Source organism: Falco naumanni, chromosome Z (genome assembly GCF_017639655.2).
Source record: "Falco naumanni isolate bFalNau1 chromosome Z, bFalNau1.pat, whole genome shotgun sequence".
Classification (NCBI taxonomy): Eukaryota; Metazoa; Chordata; class Aves; order Falconiformes; family Falconidae; genus Falco; species Falco naumanni.
The window spans coordinates 47,834,962-47,861,843 of NC_054080.1; the positions used below are offsets into that span (position 1 = coordinate 47,834,962).

The 26,882-nt window shown below is 39.0% G+C and overlaps 1 protein-coding gene across 1 annotated transcript in view; it reads left to right on the top strand.

Annotated features, from left to right (window-relative positions):
* Positions 1–26,882, top strand: part of RORB (RAR related orphan receptor B) — a 145,704-nt gene that overhangs the window by 92,646 nt on the left and 26,176 nt on the right. Inside the window, exons 2-4 of the mRNA XM_040580623.1 lie at positions 8,941–9,026; positions 13,431–13,572; positions 16,550–16,951. Coding sequence (XP_040436557.1) covers positions 8,941–9,026; positions 13,431–13,572; positions 16,550–16,951 — 630 coding nt within the window. The remainder of the gene's footprint in view (positions 1–8,940; positions 9,027–13,430; positions 13,573–16,549; positions 16,952–26,882) is intronic.

Here is a 26,882-nt window from a genome sequence, read left to right on the forward strand (position 1 = left end):
CCAGGTGTTGATGTAGACTTTCTTGCCTTTAACAGAGCAAGTGCTTGGGAAACAGTTGGAAAAATAAGCAGTTGTAGAAGAGAAGTTAAACAGGATTATACTTGAAGCCTTTGGTTATACAGAGGCTGGCTTCAGGCTCCGTTTAGTGGCAAATGAGTCATGAATACTCAAATTGCCGAGTGTCAGCTGGTTCTGTGTGGAGACCTGAACTGTGCAACGGTTGTCATTTCCCTTGATGATTTTGCATGGCATCAAATTCTGGATTTGAGTGTTACTGCAAGTATAGGAAGCTGGGGATTTTCGAACAAAGCAATGCAGGTAGGGTGGGAAGAAGGGCCGGGGGCGGGGGGATTCTGGGGAGGGGAATATGTGAGGATTGTGAGTGTGCTGCAGCTGCAGTCCAGTAGCAAAGAGCTAGAGAAGAAGGTGCTGCCACAGACAGCTAAAAATAAGCCTTGCTCCCACTGCAAGCTGAAATTTTAAGTTCATTTCTACCCCACTCCAGCAACCAGTAATACTGGCTTGGGTACTGGGGGAAAGATAAGGTCCTGTGTGATCCCACAGCCTTGAAAACAAAAGGTCCTCAGAGTCCGTCTGTGCAACATCTCTCTGTGCTTTGTAACTGTACAGCAGTGATCTATGCATATCTAACACAAAGAATTCCCACTAAGGTGCTGAGTACTAGACGACAATTTCAGCCAGCTCTCAACAGGCAAAATGGACTGTAAATATTTATTATCCTATCTGGGCTCTTCACTTGCAAAGTTCATCTGTCCATTTATCCAGAAGAGAAAAAAAAAAAAATAGCCATGGACTGTTGTCGGTCATCTGTCAGGAAACAGTAATTCAGAAGCACTGGCACACTGAGTAGCTTTCTGAGCAAAGACAAGTAAGGAGGGAAAAGAATTTGTCTTTTCTATATTCTATATTCTGTATTTCTATAGAAATTTTTTTTCTATATTTATATATTCTATAGCTAAATGCCTGCTATATTGTAAACCTTTCAAGTGAAACATCCAAAAATTATGATAAATGTGTTGGCAGAGCAAATACTAAGTATACTCCTCATAGGAAACAACGTTACATGTGCAATGTATTTTCTGTATAGGCTGCTGGTTTTTGAGCAAGTGCTCATTTAGTGTGTAGATAATTGCAGAGAAAACGTGGTCATCACTGCTCAAATAGCTATCCTGACCAGCTTATATAAACACTAGCTAAAGCTGCTAGAGGTTATTTGCAGAACATTGGATCTGATGAGCTCAAATATAAGATAGCTTGGGTAGTATAATATTTGAGATTACCGTAATAATCTCTTTAGGGAAAGTGTGCAGTATCAGCAGAACCATTGCTTGAGTCTTCGAGGGAAGTAGAAACTGTACAGTAATAATTCCGCATTTATTATATACTTAAATCTTTCCCTGTGAATAAGGCAAGTTTCTGAACTCTTTATGGGGCCCAGGATAAAGCTTTGAGAATTTAATTAAATATTTCTGATTTGAACTCACCTACAGAGCCTAAATCATCAGTTTGGCAACCTGTTTTCGTTGTGTGGTAACTTGTTCTACTGTAGCACCACCCTTTGAAGTTACACACATAATTTCCATGCATATGAGTTACTACGGAAAAGAGTTCATAGATTAGTGTAGAGAAGTCCATGTTGAGAGGCAGTGAAAATGCTTTTGTACAGATTTTCATACCGCTAGGTGAGTTGTCAAAGTTTACTCATTCTTTGACCCTTTCTGACCTCTTTGGGTGTAGCCTTTCAGGGGCCAAGCTTTGAACCATAGCTTCTGACAAGGGAGCTGATTTTCAGCTTTTTGGATCTAGACACTGGGCTGCACTTGTCTGTGTCAGCCATCGCTGCTCAGCAGGGGATGCAGGCTTCTCTTCTGCTGCCTTCTCTCCTTATGAACCATCTCACGAAAGTCTGGGACAACCTTAAAACACTTGTGCTTCTTATGCACTTCCACCACTCTTGTCTTGTCCAAAATAAAGAAACAAACAAGCTGCTAGGTAGCAATTTCTTTGCCTTTGGCATCTTCCTAACCTTTTGGTGTTTCATTGAGTGTTGGGCTGTCGTTCTTGGTAAAAAAGCTGCACAGCTTTCATTTGCAGTTCAGGAAACAGCATCACTGTATCATAATTAGCCCTTGGAAATCCAGATTTTCTGTTAATATACAAATGCTTTAAACTCATTAAAATCATCACTTCTGCAGAAAAAATGCTGGTAATCCAAAAGAAGTGTATATCAATTATCTCACAACATCATGTCCCTACCCTTACGATACTTTTGCTCACAACTACCTTTGCTCCACAGAGAATCATCCAACCTTGCAAATCTTGCAGCTTTTCTAATTGATTAGCATAATGAAATTCAGCTTGGAGCAATTATCCTTAACCTGTTTTAAGCTTGAAGTCCTTTGCTCCTATCTAAGGTGCGATAAAAAGCTAGGGTTCCAAAAGCATTTCTTTTTAAAAGAATGTACCCCTTGGTCTAATAAAAGATATTACATCTAGCTGAAAGCCTCATCTCATCTATATCCTTGGACCATCACAAGCACAGCAACTTTTTACTATTCATACATTGTTAAATAACAGTGCTAGATCCATTGTGGTTACACTTAGGAAAGGAAAGAAAGGGCATTTAAACAAAAATATTTTTTCTTATTTCTGTTCTTACTGTGATAGAAAAAGGTTGTTCTACTGAGCTAATTTTTTTCCCTATAATTTCACCTTCTGTGCTGAAGTAAAGGCAAGTAATCTGTGCAGATCATTCTTTCCAGACTTGTTGCAAAATTACTATGTAACAATAAAAAACAAAAAGTTCAAATAATATGAGCAGTTTGGAGATTCCCTTTAGCTCTCAAGCATCTACAATCATTTGGACTCATATTACTTCATCTGTCGATTTCAAAGCATTTGACAATGGCCTGTAAACATCATTACGCCTGTGAAACAGGTAGAAAAAAATCTTCTAAATTGTATATCTACAGTGCAGATACAAACGTATTTCCTTCGTATGCAAAACCTGCAAAAAGGCCAATATATAGCATGTAATTTTGAAACATTTCATCGGTCTACAGACATTGTCATGCATCTAAGGTGTGATCTTACCTTCTCTTCTAAAAAGTAAATTTTAAGTGCACCCAATAAGGATGCACTGGGTAACTACATAAAGACTTTTCATCAAAAAATCAGATTTTAAAAGGTTCTTTTCCAACAGTCTTTAGAACAGCCGTGCAATAAAGGGCAGAGTTGATCTGTAAGAGTGATGTACAATTCAGTGCTTTTTTCTTCCCACCCCCCAAGAAAATCATAAAAGAGGAAGGGGAAAAGAAAATGTGTCACGAAAAAAACCTTCCAAGTGACATTGATTATAAGCTAAAAAACCTTCGGCTGAGTGCAAGACTATGAAAGAAATCAGACCTGACAATTGCATGGATTTATGGGCAAAACAATCTTTTTAGCAGTAATCTATCACTCTGCTATTTCAAGCAATGATGGATCAGATTTCTCAATATCCTACTTCTAGGACTACCACTTACCTTGAAATTCGTAACAAGTTTTTAAAGATCATGTACAGATCAAACCTACTGTGTGTGCCGAGCAAGACATATAGATATACAAGAACAACTGCTTCTGGGGAATTTGTACATCTCTGCACATGAGCTGTAGAACTGGAATATTTGAGAATCACCAGTCTAGCTGCACATACAGAAAGGGCTCCGAGCAAAGCAGACCTGACAGGCTTTGTGGCTCTAACTTAGTCCAGGGTCCAGACTCACAATCAGACTCGTGTGTATCACTGTGCAAAAACGTTAAGATTTTATGAAAGCGTTCTTTTCCTGGGTGAATTCCATCATATCTGCTTATTCTAATGGCTCATTTGGGGTATGGCTGACAGGAAATGTATCTACAGACACATTAATTAACATTAACTGGCATTAATTAGCTTGCTGAGATATTGCTAACCATGTAGTTTTCACTGCATGAGGTATGACAGAGGCTGAAAACATAACTAGTATCCTCAGCTGTATATTTTCAGATTATTAAATACTAATGCAAAGCACCTGAAGTCTTGCTGTGAAGCCACAGAATATCTAATCCAGTGGCAAAGGGGATACCAAGATCTAGTTGGCAGCCTAACTTATAGTGGAAACCTCTATTGATGATAACATGCAAGGAAAAAAACCTGTCTTACTCACAGAGGTCAAAAGAAAAAGAAGAAAAAAAAAAAAAAAAACCAAGGAAAAAAAACAACCAGAGTTGGCAACAAGATAAAATTGCTGAATATACTTAATTTGAAATCACTTAGGGATACAAACATGAAAGTGAACTGGGCCAATCTACTAGTATTTTTCAAAGAACTCCAGCTTAAGGATGATGGGAATTCTTGGAAGGTGGAAGAGCTGCTTTTTTTGCTGTCAGTTCTCTCATTAGCCTTGATGTTTCCAAGTGCAATCCCTCCTGGATCAACAAATTAGAGAGAGGACTTCCTCTTCAAAGTTCATGCCCAGCATGCATTAGTATCCTCTTTTGATCAAGAACTAAATGTTGAAAGCTGGAGTCTTTTTTTCCTGTTGGAACCAAAGCTACAGATCTGGGAATTATATTCCTGTCTCTCCCAAATGAAGTTCCTCAGATGTTAAACTGAGATTACACAAAATGTGAGCTTTGCTTTTTTCTTGTTAGACAACATATACATGTGAGTGGCAGTCCTCACAAATACACAACGGATATATTAGCTGCTTTGTTGACTCTTACCTTTGTTTCAAGAAGAATTCAGCAAACTGTGTATCTCCTTCCAGATTTATTCCTAATTTCACCAATATAACAAAACTTGAAACCTGACTATTTCCCTACATTTAGGATAATGAATATTGTGCCCATGAGTTAATTTTTGCTGGTAAAAAAAAAGAGAGAGAAAAAGAACAGCTTAGTGTATCCTTTATTTCTCTTGGGGCAGCATTTGAGAAAACAGCTAATGCTTGGTTTGAGGATGGTTTTAAGTACATATTTGTTTTTATTCAAGTGTTCATTTCAAATGTGTGAGATGATTTTGTATTCGATTCATTAATAGAATTCCACCCTTCTTCCTGTTGTCCTGAGAGAATGAATTAGGTTCCAGGTGTTAAACCCAGCATCTGTGGATTATTATTACTAGTCATGTAGAATTAATTAATTTCCATTGCAGCATTCTAATTTGTAGGTTGCCATATAAAACTAGAGGCAGTTCCCAGACCTAAAGAACTTTAAAACTTAAGTATAAAATAAGAGGTTAATACCACAGAGAGATGGGATGACACTGTGGTACTGACGACAGAAGTTACAGTTAGTGATAACGAGCAATCACAATGCAGCATGCATTGAAACATTATAAATGTTTTGTTAGACATCAGGGTGATGGTGGTTTTGCAGTGATTGAGTTTTCCAGGTTTATTGAGTGATACATGTCGGGACAGGATGAAAACTGAATGTGCTTATTGAAAAATTTGACAGATGGACAGCTGAGACCTGTGTTATTGCTTGAAAAGAGGCAGGAACCATTATTCTTATTCACATTATTAAAGTTTATAGGTAAAAAGGCAAGGGGAAGGACTTTCAAAGTGGAGGTAAGTAGTTTTGCTGTTATTCCTTCCTCATGTTTATTACACTGGGAGAAAAGAAGTTCTGTTCCTGTGCTGCCGAAAGTTATCACTGTGGCAGCTCCACTATTGGTTCATTCCATTTTTGCCTCAATATTCAGGAAGTGGTTCTGAATCAATGGGTTTTGTACTTGTAAGGAATTCAAAAGCTGGCTGCTTATTTTAGAATAGCTGTAAAGAGAGATAGGATATATAAGTCCCTAAACTGTTGGTCTAAAAGGAGAATGTAAGAAGAAAAACATAAAATTATGGGTGGCTGAACAAAGATACAGTGTGAAAAAGGTGTAGTAGCTCTGACAATCATTAAATCTGCAAAAGAAACCTGGTACACTGGGTGTTAATTACAGTAATTCAAGAGGTTTCTGGGAATACAGTGGCTTCTTTTTCATCTGGCCTGTACAATTAATGACTCAAGTTTTCTGTTGTGAATCCTTAAATTGTTGTGCTGTCTTATGAGCAAAATGAAATGCCTAGGAGACAGTAGCAGAGTCTGTTTTTCCAAACTTCTTCAAATGCCTTCTGTGTCCTAAAGATGCTGCCTTTTCTGTGAGCTGTCTAAGGAGCCATGGTAGCAATTTCCTAGACATCCTGTGTTTACTAATTTATAGAACGGTTAGCTTTGAATAAGGGTTTAAATTAACTGGTGAGTTGCAAGTTGCAAGTATTTATTTAATATTAATTGAAACATGGAGCCTTAGCATTTAGTGACCACAAATATTTACCATGAGCACAGTGCTTGTAATTGCACGTCATACATGGAATTATTGATCACTCACAGTAACAAGTACTGTGCTAAATGCAACGAGTGCCACAGGATCAATTCTTCTGTCTGTTCCTATCACAGTACAAACTATATATGCAAGTCACATTAAAAGTACCTTCATATTATTTGGGTGGGTTTTTTTTTTTACTTCCTTTGTCTTGTCTTTTCCTGAAGATGTCCTCACATTCCCACTGTAGTTCCTGCCTCTGACATTGACATATGTCTTTGTGACTTGTCAGCACAAAGCAGCATGTGGTCCCAGAGCTAAGCTTGCTCCCTCCACATGACTCTTGAGCAGAGACGTGTGAGCAATTACTCAAACTAGCCTCTCAAGCAGCAATACCTGGGGGTGCATGTTCAAATGTTTTAATTATCTCAGTGGGGATAAGGCATAGGAATTTTTGAGCAGGATCAACCTGGCAAAATTGCCAAGGAACTGCAGATGCTTTTCTGTAAGGAATTGCCTTCTTTTTTATGCATCTGTCATGCCAGGATGGCTAATGAGTATTAGTTTCTTAAGAAGGGAAAGAAACTACCACCACCTAGTTCACAAAACCAAAATGGATACAGAAGCTAATCCAGAAATTGTGGATGGCACGGGAGATTTTATTTCTAGATATGAACTTTCTTAAGTACAAAGACAGGCCAGGTTTTGGTTCTGGGTTGTCTCCATCCAGAACATATTAACAAGAAATTGCTATTTCCTACAATAAAATTAATTATATCCCTCCTGGATTACAAGCAGTATAAAAGATGGTTTGCTTGCCTAAGCCTTGCCTAAACATCTGCTTGATCAGAGACAGTATCTCAGGAACCTGAGCTCACAGTGGGAACTCTTTAGCCATCCATGAATGTCCTTCTTCCCTGGTTTCTTTGGAATACCATGTCCCAAGGAAATAGTTACTTGACTTGCCAGAGAAGAGGGCCTGCTAGAATTCACCTTGTGGAGTTTACCCTGCTAAGCTTCTACCCTAAGTAGGGGGCTAGGGGAATAGGGGATGCAATGCACCCTTCAGTGGGAAGTGTGATGGCTCTGCAGGACACAGTTTGAGTTTTGGCTGTTTAACCACATGGTGGTAGGAAGGTAACTCGTAAGAGACTCCTGGTTTCTGCTAAGAGTGGTAAATGGCAACCGTAGGTGGAAACAGGGCAAAATCCAGAATACACCTTTACATTGTCACCGCGTCCACCATACAAGTGTGCTTAGTGCTTACTTACAACGTGCAGTCATTTTTAAGTGCTTATTTTTCTTCAGCATTTATAACGTTTTCTGCTGCCCACATGTTTGAAATGGGATGCTTTTCTTAGAATGAGACAATAATCTTGTTTCCCTATCTCCTAATCAATTTTGGAGTTGAATGTGTCCAGTTAAAGTACTAACAGTTAGCAATCCTTGTGCTCAGAGTAGCTCTACTACACAAGCTCTCAGCTTTGCTACCCAAGTACTTGATGAGTGACATGTTGCAGAGAACTGCTGCTATTGTTGCCCTGAGCACGAAGGCAGGATACCTGCCAGGAGCACTGATCCTTACCAAGTATGTTGCTGCTTCCAAGTGGCGGGAGAGTTGCAGAGAGACGTGCATCCCACATAAGAAAACAATGAAAGAGAATGAGTATAGGTTTTCTATTTCTTGCAACACGTCTGGCTACAATAAAGGCACAGTCTTCCCCTACGCTTCATACCGTGTGCTCTTACAGTATTGTCAAAGGAAACACACACAGTATTCAAAGGATTTCAGGGAACCAAACAGCTGTGTTAGCAAAAATAAAAAAAAAAATTAAAAAAGATATGGAAGATAGTGAAATATGTTCTCCTTCTCTGAAGTAAATGACCATTAATTTTATAAAAGGATCTGAAGCATATCGATACTCAAACATTTTCAGATAGTACCTGCCTCTCCCAGCACCCAGCCACTGGCTACTTAAACTCAGTCTGTGGGCCTTGCCTGTGCATAATCTGGTGCTGAAACAAGTAGCGTGAAGAGGAGAAGTTAAGCAATCATTTGCAAGCCCATCTCTGCCAGTGGAATTGGTATTTTTGTGTATTTTGAAGCCATAATCTGAAGGATGTGAAAACTTCATCACCTCAACTGCTTTGAAAAATGCATCAAAACATACCATGTAATTCTGCCTCAGCAAAGTGAAAAGTTGTGAATGTGTGAAATGTGTAAGCATGAATGATCTAGAGAATTATTTAGGACCCCTAATGACTGTTACTAGCAATAATGATGATGGAACTAACCAGTAAAAAGCAAAAAAGGAGAATATGAGGAAAAACTTGCTAATCATGAGATATCTTAAATTGTTGGTGAGTTTTGTGGGGTGTGGTAGAAACTACATAACGTGAAGCAATTAAAACTTGCTAAATCAAAGCATTCAGAAACATGCAGTACAAAAGAAAGCAGTCTTTTATTGTTAGGGGGTGAGCAGGTTATCTGCTGTCTAGCTCCAGTATTTAAGATCTCCATTTGAGAAAGACAGACCTGAAATAGAATTATGTACTCAAAATATTTCTCTTGTTTTCTTTTTCAGCACAAATTGAAGTGATACCATGCAAAATCTGTGGTGATAAGTCCTCTGGAATACACTATGGAGTCATCACATGTGAAGGCTGCAAGGTATGAGATTTTAATACAGCACAGTCATCAGCATCTGCATTAGCCTCAGGCATCTCTGTACAATAATATACTCTTACACGCTTTCAAGCAAGTTGTGCCAAAGGCTGTAAAGCCAGCTGCTGATAGAGATACATTTCATGCCTAATTTTACTAGTTGCTTTCCTTTTCATCAAATAGTCTTTACAGTTACCTCCTTGTTTAAAACATGAATCAGTCACATCCAAAACAGTGTAAGTGCTGATACAGAGGCTGGCAACTGTAAGTCACACCTGTTCTACCTTGAATCAGCTTGAGAGAAGGATTTCTTATCTTGTTTCCTACACAACTGTGTAGCATTAAAAGTTGGCGCGGTATCTCAGTTCAACCTCTTAAAAGCTTACAGGTGACAGTTTGGTCCTATTTTATCCCCTTTATATTCTCTGCAGACCAAATTGTAATCTCCAAAAGAAAAAATAAAAGTCTTACATTGTGAGTAGTCTAAAAGGATCCTTTGTCTTCTTCCTTATAGGCTCCAGCACAGGGCAATTGCTGGGAACTGGAAGTTAAGGAAAAAGAAGGAAATAACCCTTCTATGCTGCTTAGTCATATTAACATATTATTCCAGGCTTTAATTCAAATAACACAAATCAGACCCCAAGCCAAGAGAAGAAAGGCTTCAGTTTTCAACTTCAAAAATACTCTGTGATTTTATTATCTAAGGAAGTACATCATTACTTGTGAAAAACCAGAGTTTCATACTACATGTTGGTACTTCAGCTCTGACTGTAAATGCGAAATTGCAAAGATGGAGAGGTAGCCTCTCTGATTTCTTCTATGTGGAAGCACACAAACTGGTACATTTGAAAGTGGGTGCATGTTTGTAGAGTGAAATGGCCAGTCTGTATTTACTTAATGTTTTACAAAATTTTACAACATCTGAAAATTTGGGTGCACCCATTCCTAGAAGAAAGCTTTTAATGCCAACACCTTGAGAAGCAATAGATTGTCAAAGATCAGATTTCTTTCAGAAACTTTAACAATTGTAAACGGAAAAACCCACAATGTGTCACTGTATTACTGTGACACTGGACTAGAAACAAGCTTCTTTTTATGATGATCACATGAAACAAGATTAGACTAATTGATCTGATACTTCAAAATGGACACAAAAGCTACAAAAGGAAAATGCTTTAAGCAAAAAACCCAGCATCTTGTCTTAGTACTCAGTGCCCACAGAGCAGTTAGGGGTAAAGTCTCCTGTAGATGTGATTAGGGTTAATGCTGGCTTTTGTGTGTGCCTCAAGAGGAGATGATACCCCTCAGCTCTGTGTATAGACTGCTTATTGAGATAAAGAGCTTCTCTTCCACTTACGACAGTTTTAACCCTATTGCTTTTGTGCCAGTATTGCAGTATGAGATCAATTAGTCTAATCTTGTTTTGTGAGCCTGTTACAAAAAAAGGTGTGTTTTCACATCAGGTCCAATGGGAGGCACCTCAGTGTGTCAAATCTCTCTTTTAAGTTAAGTGTCTCCAGAAGGGAGACTCTGCTCTTCGTTGCCCAGCAAGTAGATAACTGTTTCCTCAGCCCACATACTAATAACTGGTAATTTCTGGCTCCTTTTGTCTGAAAGTGTGAGAAACCTGAATTAATTAAAAGGGAGACTGTATGTGGAAGAAAGAGGCGAGAACCACTCTATAAGCATGCACACATACTGAGCCAGGCACCAGGCAGCCACAGCATCTCAGGACACAGCATCCAAGGATTGTACCACCATTAGTGGTGCTACAGTCTTCAAGGGACAGGAAATCCTTTAACTTTGTGCCCCTACTTTAGCTATGCACTGCAAATGCATATTATAACTGCCTAAGGGGCATCATAAATATTACTGCTGTTTCCTGTGCATGTCTGCATACACTGAGTAACCTGCTAGAGCCACTGAAGAAAATGATGTCTCTAACACTGTCGTCACTGAAAGGCTGAAACCTGAAGACAAGGTTCCATCCCATCTTCTCTGTGGCTCCTTCTTTTGCTGAGAAGCCTTTTATCATCTCTCTAGCCCACCCCCAGAGCAAAGTACTTGCTACCACTCTGTCATTATTTAGACAGTAGTTCACGTGACCGTTTCCCTTCTCAGACTTTCAGTGATGGATAAAGTGACTTGTTCAAGATGCAGAAAGACTTATTGTCAGTGCTGGAAATACTGGGAAACCTGTCTTAAAGTTCGTAGCATGGCAGTAATGAACTGCATCCTCCTAGTCCCAAATGGAATTATTCTCAGTAAATATAGCCAATATTATATAAAGATCCTCTAAAAATTAAATGAAAGGTTTGTCTGTACTTTGTAAGACAACATTTAGAGACTACAAAAGTCTGCTTGGAAAGATAAATTACCTACTATAGGTTAATTTTATTATGTAACCCTTGATTTTTTCATAAGAGGAGTAAAGAAGGAACAAACAAATTCTTCTGAGATGAGATCAGCCTTAACAGGAAAAAACAGCACTAGAGGATAAGGCACAGTCAATGCTAGATGGTTATGTGGTTTTTTTTAATGTTATTTAGTTAATTTGTTCTCTCAAATCCATATCCACAAGGGAGCTGCTAAAATCTAAACCTTTAAACAGAAAATCTTTTCCCATGTCAGAAACAAAATTGGCTGTAAAGTTCAGCAAATAGAATAGAAGTATCTGCAATTAGCATTCATTTATCCTTAAATTAAACTCACCTCCACAGTTTCAGGAAAATATTGCTCAACCAGAATCAGATAAGTCCCCACCAGATTTTTCTGAGAGTTCCGCTTAAAGGACATCCATGTTCTCAAAGGTGCAAATCACTAAACTTAGGTTAGTTTTTAGGTATACCATAATGTATTTAAAAAAATTATAATAAAACCACATCTAGCACAGGCTAGATGAAGTGAGTCTCTTTATGCTTGACCTCAGGAACTAGCACTGCCGGGTGTCCTTGGTGGGACACCACACCTGTCACCTGTTCTTTCTGACACCCCACACCATCCTCATCAGGTTCACCAGGACTTGAATGAGAATTCAAGCACTACCTGTAGCAAGCGAATTTAGCCCTGTGACGCTGTCACCTTATTGCTTCCTCACTCTTGTTCCCTCAAAACAAGTCTGTCATGATTTCCATTGCTTGGTATTACTGTCTGTCAGCCTGTGAAGAGATAACACTGGCTTTGCCTGAAAAATGAAGTCACTTCTTGCTTTCTGGCTCCATTCAGAGCTGTTTGCAAACCAGCCCAGAAAGATACAACCACTTTGGCATCACTTATGGTGACTAGGGTAGCTTCAGTAATGATGCTTTGTGCCCTTTTCCTCCTCACAGCTTCCTGCGGTGGCTAGGCTATCCTTCAGCTTTCCCTCCACACAACCCTGCAGATGCCTGCATTTAAAGATGCCAAAGTGGTCAAGAAACTGCTCTTTTTTGTTCCTCTTTGTCTGAACTTGCTGTTCCTTCTGTCCTTTATTTTACAGGAAAGACAAGAATATCATTAAATGCCTTCTCTTTCTCTTTATCTCTTTAGTCCTCACCCCCTAGTTTCATTCCTCTTGTCACCTCTGCCATTTCATGTCACTTCTACCATAAGAGTATCTTGGTGTCGTTCACAGCAGCTGGGAGCTCGTAAGGCCTTAGGTATGGGTTAATATGCTCCTTTAGCTCTTTGATCTTTAGCCAAACAACCCACAACTGGCCAGAAAAGAAACCTTCTAAGAGATAGAATATCTAGAAATTTTTACATAGATAAAATGGATAATGTTATATTCCACTGAAATGGAAAATGTCATTACTTTCTCATGGCAGTGTCTGAAGGTGTTGCTTTCCCCTTTGTGTGTTGGCTTTACTTGATACAGTCATCAAATCCTAGTGCTTTTGTGGTGCCTGAATTTGAATTACTTTTCACTCCTGAAGTGTATGATCCCTCCAGATCAGATCAACATTTGCCCGGTTAAATTGAACAGCAGACTTCAGCTTCTAATGCTATGCATAGCCAGTGCTGGTTATTACCAGTCTCTTTCATTAAAGGAAGAAAATAGAGCAAGTACTTCTCAGTCATCTGTTTACAAATGCTGACAAGCTTTTCGTCTATTAGGAGCAAGCGTTAGATGATACATGTTAATTATTTCACAACAAGAATGCATTCTGTAACATTATTGTTTGCTTTTTAATGAAGTAGAATTACATTCTTTACAGAATAAAGCACAATTCTCATTATAAGTAAATGTTCATTAATTTCACTATACAAGGCCAACACATCTGCAAGGCCATAGCATAAGCAGCATTGCACTAAAAAAGAGTTTATCAGAGTCAGTTGCGTGGTTCTGTGTGTGTGTGTGTGTGCGCGCGCGCATGCGTGCATGTATATGCACATGGTAATACTCTGTCTCTCTTGCTTTCTTGCCTCTAGGGATTCTTTCGGAGGAGTCAGCAGAACAATGCCTCCTACTCCTGCCCAAGGCAGAGAAACTGTTTAATTGACAGAACCAACAGAAATCGTTGCCAACACTGCCGACTGCAGAAATGTCTTGCCCTGGGAATGTCTCGAGATGGTAAGGAGTCAGGTTCCTGCTTCACTCCTAAACCCTTTGAAACAATTCTTCACTGCTGACTTAAACTCCCTGTAGATTTCTGGAAAAGAGAGGAGAAGCTCCTTGCTTTGTAATGCATGCACTGTGAGAGAGAGATCTTTGTCATCCAGTTAACAAAGGAGGCTGTTTTCATGGAGAGGGTGGGCAAATCACAAAATGGAGAAAAGTATTAGTTTGGAGCAGAAAGAGTCAGAAGTGAAATGTGTGGTTCTGATCAAAAGCACAAAAAGGTCACCTCTGGAGACATGAATTTATATTCTAGTTTAGATAACCTCTAAATTATATTTATCTTAATATTAAATATTGATGTGGTAACGCATCCCTTTCCTTGAGATCTCTAAAGGTCTATGACAGTAAATAGGCAGTTAAGAAGAAATTTACACCTTGATAGCATTAGGGCTTTCTGTTTGTTTTACTCAGAGCACTTGACCACATATTTTGCATTGCCAAAAATCCTATTTCTTTTACTTGTACATTGCCCCTGTCCCTGTCTGGGTCTATAGGAGAAACGTTTCATAGTTTAGCACTGAAAAGGGACAACAGGCCAGAGGAAAGCTCCACAGTGTATCCAACAGCAGGATCCTTTGGTCCTGGCAGAGCTCTGGTACACTTTACAAGCTGTGCTGTGACAAGCTGTGTTCTGTCCAGAGCAGACCTGCCCCAGCCACCACTGCTCATGCTGGGGGTTTCCATCTCATAGGCATATTTCTAATGGTCAGGAAGTATGAGAAGAACTATTTTTCAAGGCAGGTTATATTAATTTCGATTGCCTGCTGGAAGTTTTCTGTATTAGAAAGTTTACACAAGATGTATCGCTTGAAATCAACAGTCATTAACGGAGAGTTATTCAAAGAGTTATTTCTTTAGACGGTCCACACATTATAAACTCGTTTTAAATTTAGATTGTGATAGGTCTTTTCCTACCTCTGTGTGTCTCCTGTCTTAGTGAAACAGCCTGCTCACCAGTCCCACCCTCTGGGAGGAGTCTTGCAGTCTAGCCTTTAATCCATGAATTCTCTTTGGTTCTAGCATGCAGCTTACTTGATGCTTTAGCTCCCAATTCTTCCCAGAGGAGATTAAAGTAGAAACATTTCAGTAATTTAATAGTAACTGCTTTCCTCCCAAAAGTAATATATTCCGATGATTTGAGGTATTACAGGGGCATTTTAGTGTGACTGACAGCACTGTCTTCCCAATCTGTAATTCAGGGACCACTGCATACAGACAAAGGGAGTGATTCTTCTGACAGCATCACTTTCTTCTCTCATTGTTTATGTAAGGGTGTTTATACTTAATGATATTAAGAGCTCTTGTAGGTTTTAAATAGGCTGTATGGATCTTTTTACCAGAGAAATTGAATGTGATTTTTACCTCTCAGCCATGTAACAGATCCATTTTTATCATGCAGAGGCAGGATGCTAATTGACAGCAGCTGGAGAATCCAATTAATGAATATATAATGAGAATAAACAGTGGGTGTTTGTTTTTATTACTGAGGCCCTAAATTTGAAGAAAATACACAGTTGCATTTTTTGAAACACAGTCATTGTATATTGTCCATAAGGGTATGCAATGCACTGTGGACTGATTCCAGGTCCAGGTTGTGTTTGTGTGAGGTAGTTTGCAGCCTATGTGAAGGGCTGAAAGTAAACTGAGGTTGGCAACAAGAAAAAACCCTTAGTGTAAAAAAGTGTTAATAAATTGAAAAGGCTGCCAGCTCGTTGGTGTTCTGACACTGCCTTTTTGTATTGCACTCTTCCTTTGCTGTTCTTTCTCCTGACTGAAGATTTTCACATTCATCCACATATGTAAGCTCAGACTCTTCTTGAGGGCTATAGCTGAAATACGGGGTAGCAAAAATGAGAGCCAAGCCCATCCTGTTATAATAAATGGAATGACTCTGAACTGATCCCAATTGCAGATGGACTGGAAATACACAGTATTGGAAAATGCATCTCATAATATGTAGAAATCAGTATTTCCAGACCAATGTCCTCTTATCTGTGCTCTGATAAATTCTGCTGAATGTATCCCTCATTTGTTTTAGAGTGCCATAAACAGCTACCTCTGCTCTGAGATCCCAAGATCCAGCCCAGTGGAAAGTCAGAATTTATAGAGAGATGAGGGGGCAGGAGTGTGTGGAGATAATCAGCTATGACCCACTGTATATACAGGCTGTGGATTTACTACTCCTATTGCCACAGCAATCAGCCTGTCGTTTTTTAAAATTTCAATCTCAATGTAATGAACTCTGTTCCTGGGGAGAGTGGTTTGCACTCTGATGTTTTCCTCCCTTTCTCATCAGAAGGAATGCATGGATTTGTGCGTGGAGATTATGTAAATTGATTGTGTAAATCCCTGAGACTTTCCTCTGTGGAAAAGATGACATTCAGTTGTGCTGTTTACCTTCAAATCTGTTATTTTCTTCTTGGTTCAAACTCTAACCTGTAAGATATTTATTTTTTTTTTAAGTGTGAAGATAACACCCTGTTGAAAGGATGTGATAATAAGGCTTTAGGGCTTGTGTTCACCCAGAGTACTAATCCTGTTAGTGCACTGTTTAAAGGTTTGTGGAAAGTTGGTAAATCGTATGGGATATGAATCTACAGACTGTACATTTAATATGGCTCTGGGTTGTTGTTCAGTGAACACAGAGATAGAAAAGGATGCATGGTCTTTTTAACATTCTTGCTTAACTGAGGTCCTCCTGTCAAATTGGAGCCATTGTCATCACTTTGTAAATCCAAGCACACAATACTTTTTCCTTTATGAGATGCATATGATGTAAAGCTTTGCATCCTCTCTCATTTCTACAGAAAAAGACAAGTTTCCACAGCAAAAGTAACACTGAAAGTAAATATCAAAAGAGAGGTGGGGTTGAGGGGAATCAAGAAGAAGTGAAAGATGACAGTGGTTCACATTATGCTTTGCTTTTCAGCTGTGAAGTTTGGAAGAATGTCCAAAAAGCAGAGGGATAGCTTGTATGCTGAAGTGCAGAAGCACCAGCAGCGACTGCAGGAACAACGGCAGCAGCAGAGCGGTGAGGCAGAAGCCCTCGCCAGGGTTTACAGCAACAGCATCAGCAATGGCTTGAGCAACCTGAATAATGAAACTGGCAGCACCTACTCAAATGGGCACATCATCGACCTGCCAAAGTCTGAGGGTTATTATAACGTGGATTCTGCCCAACCTTCCCCAGACCAGTCTGGGTTAGACATGACTGGAATCAAACAGATAAAGCAGGAACCTATCTATGACCTCACCTCTGTACCAAACTTGTTTACCTATAGCTCTTTCAACAATGGGCAATTAGCTCCGGGGATATCCATGAGTGAAATAGGTAAGGAAAATTCTTACTCCTCTAGTGTAATGTGTATATATATATAAGCTAGATTTCAATACTGTCTTTATTAAAATATTATATAGGCATTCCATGTACAGGTGCACAATAATCACGTGCTCACACGTGTGTATATGTGCATACACCTACAGGGAGTAAGGGAAAGAAAATCATTTTGGCAGTAATTGACACAATATCGATGAAGTTTTTACCAAAATCTGCAAATTACGCGGTTTCTTAAACTCGGCAGTTCATGTTCTGTTTATGAAATAGGAGCATCAAAACAGATGATGAATCAATCAGAACCAATGATAATTAGTAGTGGGGAGCTTGTTTCAAATGAGGTCATTACTAGCAGGGTTAAATGATCTCTTCAGCCAGCCATCTGTTTTCTTGTCAACACGCAGAACTCCCATGGCAGCTAATTTTAGGGTATTTATTGTCAAAAACCGCCAACTCGCTACTTCTGGTGTGTTGATGTCCATGCAGAGAGAGTTCACTGAATTCATGAGGTGCACAAACTCTGAATGTAGTTGCACGGATAGTTCTGTTCCTCTGCCTGAATGCCTTGGAGAACCCATCCCTTGATTTCTTCTTGCAAAAGTAGCAAAGAGACCCGTCTGTGAGATGAGATGGTTTGAAAGACAATGGCTAATGGTGGTTCTTCTCTAAGGAAGATTTCTGTTCATCTAATGCCTCTAGTCATACCTCTCCAGTGCAACTAGAAGTATTGCTTCTGTTCTAAAAGAATAGCATGAAAGAAGATCGGCATAGTAATTAGGTACCTCCCACCTTAACTGAAATATGCTGAGTCAGTTGTGGTTGAGAATATAATCAAACAGTAACACTTCATTAATGGAATTTCATTAAAAAGAAAGGAGAAGGAAAAAAAAAGATTATATTCAAGAGCACCCAGACAAATTAATTAGTGTCACATCATAAAACACATCTGTTGTTCTGGCCTGGCCTTGCTGCCTCATGGATGTATATATATGTGTGTGTACTCAGACCTGCCGAGAGCCCTGGAGATGTGGCATGCACTCAACATACATTGCAGGAAGTGCATACGTAGTCATTACTGTCAGTTAAAAAAATGAGGGTGTGGCTAGAACCTGTAGCATGTTTTCTACCCATGGATGCTCACGTGCAAGAAGCAGTGTAACAAATTGTGTGCTTTAGCTGCAAACTGCACAGGACAAAGTTACGCTTTTCTGCCACTTTGTTTAGTGGGACATGTTTGGTTATCACATTTGGCTTAGGCTGCTGCCCAGTAAAGTCCTACACCCACAGCATAGCAGTATGGAGGAGTAGTGAGGAACAACTGCTCCATCTTCCCTCTTGGCCTTTGTGGCCATATGAATATTACTCACACTTGGCTTGTGCAAACCTCAGTCCCGCAACAGTAGTTCACAATACTCCAAACCAGGTGAGGCAATTCAGTCAGTCATAGGAGCTGTTTCCCTGCAGCATGCTGTATGAAAGGGAAGTGTTCCAGAGACACTCAGAGGAGGTACCAGAATGAAATACAACAATTCTGATAGTCCATGAATTAGGGTTTGTGCTCAGTTACAGAATTGAGTGCAAAGAGAGAATATGGCCACAGGACTGTAATGTTGGTGGCTAAGGAATCCCACTGAAGTCAATGGGATCTTTTGATTCGTGGAGCTTTAGACAACCTTTGAACTTCTGTCTCTTGCAGGATCACTTAGAAATAATGCATCTTTCTTAAATTTTCACACAGTTTTTTGCTCTCCTAACCCTAAACAAGGCAGCGCTAAACCCACCCCACTTTTCCTAGTCTTTCATCCTTTGTGTCATCTGGTCAGTGTTCCCCTTCTGGAGCACACAAAGCTGGGAAAACCCCAGAGCACAGGGAGCAGCACATAGCAAACGGACTGTCTCTGAGCTGACAGTAAAATTCAGGTACTGGGATTTACCTCTCTTCCTTTTGAAATTGGAACTGGTGCTTTTAAATTGCTAGGATTTTACCCAAGTGCTGCTGTATGTTATTTGTGGCACCTACAGCAGCGAGGTAAGGGTATTAGTGAGAGATAACGTAACAAATGAGCTGACACAACTGGAAAAATTGTAGAGATGCGCCATAAAATGCTGTGGTTAGTGCACAGGTGAATATTTTCAGTGTTAAACGACAAGAAGAAAATGCCTCTTAATGCTGCAGTGGGTTGCTGGACCATCTGTAAAGCTGCAGTCGTGCAGTCAAAGCTCTGGGATGCACTGATTTCATATTACAGTGTGCTTAAATTTCATTGCAGCATTGTATCTTACTCCAGCAAGATTTAGGAATAAGCTCAACTCACGTTAAATAGAAGTTACTGCTGTAACTGTTAGATGAAATCATAGAGAATACATAGGACATGGAAAACGTATACTGCATTGATCCTCATGCCTAATTGGAATTTCTTTATACTACCTTGTCTAGTGATACACTGAACAATTGCTTTATGTATCCCAGATCATGTTAGTTTTTTCCTCACTGAAGACTTTCTATGAGATTCAAATTTCCAGACTCAGTTTCAGACTTCAGGTCTTTATATTCTTCAAATATATGTATTTTTTTAAGCACAACCTCAGTTGCCACTTACGTGATCTCCAGTGTAACCCTCTTAATTTTTTCCTCATAAATGAATGTATGAGTTTCCTTCCATCCTTGAGCACCTAAAAGTTGCTGTAAGCTCTCCAAGGGACAGAATTCTCCACAGGCAGTCCAGAATCAAGGTAGCCTCCACAGCTTCTGCATTACATGCTGACCAATATCCAGTTCGCTTATTCCTTCAGTGTACTGCTTTGCTTGTTTCTCACTCATCTCCTGTATAGGGCAGCTGCTGTTAAGATGTCTCTGACACACATTTCCAAGTTCGAATCTTATTTTCTCTTTCTCATTTTTCTAACTTTTTTGATTCTATTACATTATGTCTCAGTCCTCATTGATGCTTTGTGACTATTTTCAGTTTAGAATTCTCTTCATTTAACTAGCATGCTGTGAACCCTCTTTCAGATTATTAATGAAAATGTTAAATGCTTGTAAAACAAGTTCTAACAATGTCCCTGCTGCACCTGACTAAACAACTTGCTACAATTGCATAAATTACTTTATTTACTTTTTGCTTGCTACCCAACAGTAAGGTTCCCTTAAAAATCCAAATAACAAGTCTTCATTTACCTGTCCATTTGATTCAGTTATAAAAATAAAATTTTCCAAGATACTCTATGACATAATTTACACATCATTTACATTCTTTTCTTCACAAGTTAATTTTCTAATTCCACCAAAAAGAATCGTAATAGTCGGGCCCACTTTGATCTTCAACAGTTCTGTGCTTTAATTTGAATGTGAAAGTGCTCTTTTTCCTGAACATACATACCTTCATCTACAGTAGACTTTGTAGTGGAAATGGAAATTGTTCAACTTAACCATTTTGGAATTCAAAATTTTTACATAGTAAATGTTTCTAACACATAGTATTACAGTGGCACAGCAAGCAAAATAATAGATTATCCTGCATTGCATGCTTATTAGAATCTCTAAATGCTGTACCAGGAAATAGGTGTAGGAGAAACAGCTGCTGACAAATTATATAGGGTTCTTTCACACGTATTTAGTACTAGTATGTTTCTCCAATTAAGCTGAATAGTCCAGGGTACAACTGCACATTATCTGAACATTGTAAGAAGCAGGGTAAGTAATGTCTCCTGTGGAAGAGAGGGCTAAGTACAAGAAAGCTGTTTCAGAAACAGACACAAATTTATCATGCAACTGCCAGAGCTTGCAATGGTGAAAAGCTGGATAAAATCAGGTAGTTGCCCATCCGGCAGAACTGTGCCTTAGGCTCAGCCCTGGTCAGTATTCCAGATCCTGTTACAAAAAGAAACTCAAAGCATAAAGAAATCAGTCCAAAGATTGTTAAAAAGCATAGCGGAGCGGAGCCTCAGCTTGGCGGTAGCTGCATTTGCAAGCCAGGTCCTTTTCCTTTTAATGGAGGTGGTTTTCTCCTTAACTCAAGGCACCTTATCGGAGACTTGATCAGGATTTGTAGCTGGGTGGGCAGAGGACAAAGTAGGTCAGATGTGGTGACCAGATGATTTGGGCAGGCTCTTTCTCTACCTGTCCTGTTGTCCATGGGTTGCATGACCCAGGCATGTCCCATCAGCCAGCGATGCTGCCACCATGGGACATACCCACGGCTTGAGGGTGCACGCTGCCAGGGACCCTGCAGCCTGGTCCTGTTTCTCCCTGACCACTGTGCTGTCTGCACATCTGGGAAGGCAGAAATTCCTCATGCTACAGTGGGAGCTCAAACCATGAGGTGAAGTCTGCTCATTGTGTCAAAAGCGAGAATTTGGTCATTTGTAGAAGGGCTTTCCCCTCACAGAGGGAGTTGCTGAGGTCAGCTGGTGCATGGGAAATCCTGAAGGGAGGAGGGAGCTCCATTTCTTCACCCTGGTAGCCCCACAGAGGGACATAAATGCTTGCGCCCCAGTGTGATTTTAAATTAGCAGGTGTTAAAAGCTTATTTTTAGACTCGGTCAAATTAAAGACCTTCTTGTTTAAATATATGTGCATAATATTATCTCTCAGTGAGCTGAGCATTGCATTTTCCTCACAAAATATGTGGCTTATATCTTGGTCTGTAAAAGTTAATGGAAAGGCTTCCCTGCCTTGACTGCATTTGAGATTACCAGCCTATGATTTCTTAAAGATGTGAAACAAATTATTAGCAAACACTGTTGTGGAGAAAATAGATTGGTTAAGGGTTCACTTCAGGTCAAATTGAAGAGTGCCCTATAGCTGCATGAATTTAGGTGGTCAATAAGGCACCACTGCAGCATACAGGAGTTCACATAACTCAGCCTCTATAATTACAGAAAAAAGTGTTGTTTATGTGTATTTACATGGCATTTCTTCAACCTCAGCACTGCTTGAAGGTACTCAGTGGCTTGGAAAGCTTACGTTTCTACCAAAATTAAAATCAAATAGTAAGTAAGGTTGGTAGAATCAGTCTTGATCTTCCCTTTCCCCAGCCCCTCTGACCCTGCTCTGCTGTGTGTATCTTACGGTGGGCAGCCACATGGTGAGAACTGGAGGAGGCATTACCTGCCATACTCAACAAATCCACCATAATGCAAAGCTTTTTTGACTGTGACCCATTGTTTGGAAAATGGCAGTAAAGCAAAACCTTCAAAACGTTCTAAAGACTGGCTCAGGATGGGTATATAAAAGAAAAAAACCCTTGGTAACCACAAATAACACACTGCATATTTAAGCCTTAGTTTAGCAGGCTTTGTACATTCATCTCAGGACCTACAGTGAACAACTTTATACACTGTAAAGTTAATGAATTTCCACTGCTGTAATATCATACAAGCAAGAGCTTAGCATTTAGTTCTTTCACTATCCCACCCTGAGAGATCTTCACCTGGAAACATTCTAAGCTTCTCTGCTGAGGATGTATTTGAAAGCCAATCCCACATTTTACTCCTTTAGGTAGAAGTCTATCCAATAACTTTAGAAGAATTTAGTTTATTCTTCCACCTGTACTGTTCATAGATGTCCACAGCACTATATATTGCATATGCAACATATATACCGGAATTAGACTGATGTCTTTAAAAAGGGTGCTGTGCCTTGTTGCAGGTTGCAAAAGCACTTCTCCAAAGTGATAAGCATTTTTTATTAGTAGTAGTAGTAGTATTCAACTCCCTTCTCTGTATCTCCAGATTTGTTCCCTGTGCCAAATCGAGTGTTAATGGACAGCTTACTGAATGTGTATTGATCAATTAGATGTTATTTGAAGGGACACTGCAGAGACCATCAGACTCAAAATGCAATAAACTCTCTAAAACCTGTACCTAAGGTGACATTAACGTCTGTGTTGATGTTCCCTTTACAAGACCCACCACACAGTGAAGCAGAAATGACGTTTTTGTGACTGTAGTCCTGTGTAATGTTCCCTCACGTCCTTTTCTAAGCCTTAGTTTAATATCCCTCCTACCAGGGTGAGAGTCAAATTTTGCAGGGCAGATGCCGATGGCCTCACAGCTGTATTTCAGCAGAGCAATGTTGCCATCTAGCGAGCAATGAGAATGCGCATCATGTGCGCTTCCCAGCAGATACCCTTAGGGCACTATATCTTACCGTCATTACCTATTTAAAGGTGACAATCAGAATAAATTAATATTTCAGTTCTGTACTCATTTCAGTTCATGTGACAAAACTTAGAACTTCTGCGCTTTTTATATTTACTAATTATTTTTTTCCTCTTTTCATACACTCAAGGAGAGAACAGAGAATGGCAAGATTTAAAACTAATTTGACAGCATTGCTCGGTCAGGAAATGCTTCAACTTCATAAAAAATGAGCAGAAAAGTGGAGGAATAAATTAGAGCATTATGATGCTGAAGCATTCTAGCTGAAATGACACTGAAGTAAAGGGTGGTTTTTTATGATTGTAGTTTCTGATTTTTCAAAGCAAATATTTAGAAATAAATTCATCCAATAAAATCAACAAATAATTTGGCAGACATGTTGGGGAAAATGTAATAATTTTGAAAATTTGTAAAATTTTCTAGTTGTATATTTTCCCACTTTCAAATTGGTAAACTCTATTTGTGAATTTAGACCAAAACCAGCCTAATTACAGATTTTTGTAAAGGCTTTAATGAGTTACGCTGTCCAGCCAGTAGTTTAAATGATTCAAATATTCATAAATAACTGATTACGTTGTTATCTTTTACTAAAGTGCATATTTTAGCACGTACTGATTTAAGAAGACTTAGGCAGGTCAGGGTTTGTGTTACAACTCTTGACATAGATTTAGAAAATAAAGACTGTTTTCTAGAAGGTACTATATTTAAGCACCATTTCTTTCACTCAGTGATTTTCAAGTCATTGAGCATCTACTGCCTCACAGTGACTTTGTGGACTTTGGATCAGTTGCATGTTGGCTGCGGCAGTCCTGCTTGACTACACTTAACGCAAATCAGAGCAGTTCATTAAGCACGACACAATGTGGTTTTGTACTAACTCTAGTTCAAATTTATACAGTAAAGCAATTAATCTTAAAACTATTTTAAAATACAGTAGATAGCCTAAAAGTACATACCGGACTGTTTTTTCCTGCAAATTGTAAAGGTTTTTGGTTATTTCTGAAAGCAGTTTGACTTCTCTTTCAGTTGTGTCAATTCATATGTCAAATGCAGGCCCACTAGTAGTATCACAATATTATTATGGAAGATGACCATTGGCAGCATTCCTAACTGGGGTCTGGTCACACTGCAAGACTGTGCACTATAGATGCTGCAGAAAATGCCATTTTTAATATTGCCTTTTATGTTTATTGTGGGGATAAGTGTTGCAAGTGGGGATACAATCAAGAGTTCTCTTGACAAAGAGGTGAAGTTTAATTACTTCTGACATATAATGCATGTTTTCAAGAAACTAAAATTGTTTACTGTCCATGTTTTTCTGCGGCACTCAAGACAATGAACTCCCATCTTAACTGTGGTTATAACTATTTGAACAATATAAGTAGCTCTCAATTAAGCTATGAAATTAATAAAATCAGTGGAATTTTTTAACTGAGATTGAGGATGGGAACGTTTTGTGATCTGTTTTTCTGGCTTTTCAGATTTTTTCATGAATTAAAAACATGCATTAAATATTATTTTAAAACAACCTTATCTATGTCTTACATTTCTAATGCATGATAATTTAGTTCTTTAAAAGGGCTACATTTCTAATCTATTAAAGCAACTATATAAAATTCCTCATTTTCTCAAAAGATACAAATATTTATTGCATAACCAAACTTGAAAAAATACAATCATTCTATTACATTAATCCAAAAAGCAGTTAGAAAGCAACTATTTGTAGCAGTCAAAACATGTGAAATGCCATATCATGCATCACATATATTGCCATATACCATAACAGGCATCTCAAGAACAACACTGTGCTGTGAATATTGTCAGATTAGAAACCACACAAAAAGATCGATTTAAAACTAATGGTATAATGGGTACTGAGGGGTGCTGTTGCTGCCAGTTGCCAGCATAGCCACCTGGATGATTCCCTATCATACGCTTCAGAGCAGCAGTGTCAATAGCAGAAGACATGGTAACTGGCTTTCTGCAAGAAACACTCAAAAAAGAGGCCAGAGCAGGTGCCAGAGCACGGAGGGCCCAGGACATCTGAAGGATGCTGTCTTTCTTGCAGGGCTGTGTCTCGCACACAGCCCGCAAGGAGGCAAACAGTGCTGCAGATGAGAATCGAGAGGGCAAGGCAGTGATGCTTTAGGAATCACTGTAGTATACAGAAGTGGCATACTATCTGCAAAAATGGGTGTCGTTTGAATTAGTATTTGCTGCGTTGCTTACTTCCTCATCTAAGCAACCTCTTCATCTCAGTGTCAGATGCTCCCTATCTTTAATGTTGGTGTATGTTGTTTCTGGGCAGTCAGCACCGACAGCATGCATACTTCCCTTGTGCTTTCTGAGAGATTAATCTGGGGTCCGTACTGCGTTTCTTTGCCATCCTGGACAACTCTGTTTGATTGTTCTTTAATCATTAGGCACAGGCAAGCCAAAAGAAGGGGGGATTTTGTAAAAAATTTTTGTAAAAAATTGCAATTTTTTTTCTTTCTCAGTACACAGGCAACATCCTAAGTTTTACTTCCTGAGGCCATAGTTCACTTTTTCACACTGCATGCCTTCTGTCTGACAGATTTCATCACTCACTTCATGCTTTTCACTACTTGTCACCTTATTCTTGAGAATAATGTAATTCTGCTTGCTATGCAGTTTGTGATGTTGGTCCCAGTTCTATAGGTAATGATGTCTTTGTTCAGTCCATTCATTTTTTATACTTTATTTCACAGAACAGCAACAATTCTTTTATACAAGTGTGAAAAGATATGAGAAAAAGTTGGAGCGAAACACATGGTAGAGGAACATGGATGTGTTTAGTGGAAAAATACAATGCAACAAGACACAGGACTCAGACAAATGCTGAAACTGATTATCAGAAGACAATTTCTATAGTGCAGTAGTCTTGCAGGGATGAAAGTCACGTGTAAACTGGAATAGTTAAAGCAAGATATTAAGGCATGGAACACTGCCTCGCGTTCCTTTTTGGCTGCATGGACATTTTTTCTCTTGATCAGTGAAATCTCTGGCATTGCTTATGATAACCAAATTTTTTCACTTTCTGACACTATAGGCTGACATCACTTTGATCCAAATGAGTTGCAACACTACAGGGAAACAATCATCATAGAATGTTTTGTTATTACTTTTTAAAGCATTTCTATACCTCAATTGCGTAAAACCTTTATTAAAAGCTAAATGCAAGCCTATGACAGTGAAAGAACTGTTAAAATATGTATCTAATCTCTTCCAGCCTTTTGCAGGCTACAACAGGGCAAACCCTTCCAACCCAAGTTTAAAACCCTAAACATTCCAATTGTTCTGTGCGTATTTCTAGGTTTCATATTGAACAAATGCTCTTTGTGTAAGCTATGCTGGAAGAAGTTAGGAAACAGCTCATCTCAATAAATTTGTGATAATTATATGGTGCCTGTAGAGTCCATGTCCCATAAGCTCTAGCTGTTGCCTTGGTTAGTGCTTTTGCTGCCAGCTAAATGATTTCTAATTAGTACAAAATATACGTTTTTTACTAAATTGGCTGAGACCCAGGAAAAGTATTATTAAGTGGAGACCTTTAAGCGTTTATAAGGATCCTCTAGGATTTAACAGAATTCTGGGTCTGTCCTCTAGGTTTCTTCAGATTAGGACTTCATTCAATTGTATTGTCATTTCTTGTAATTTATTAGCATTTTTTTGAAAGGCAAATGAAACACTGATTTATTTCAAAGGGAGAGAGAGGAAATACAGAATTCATACACATAACGTTGAC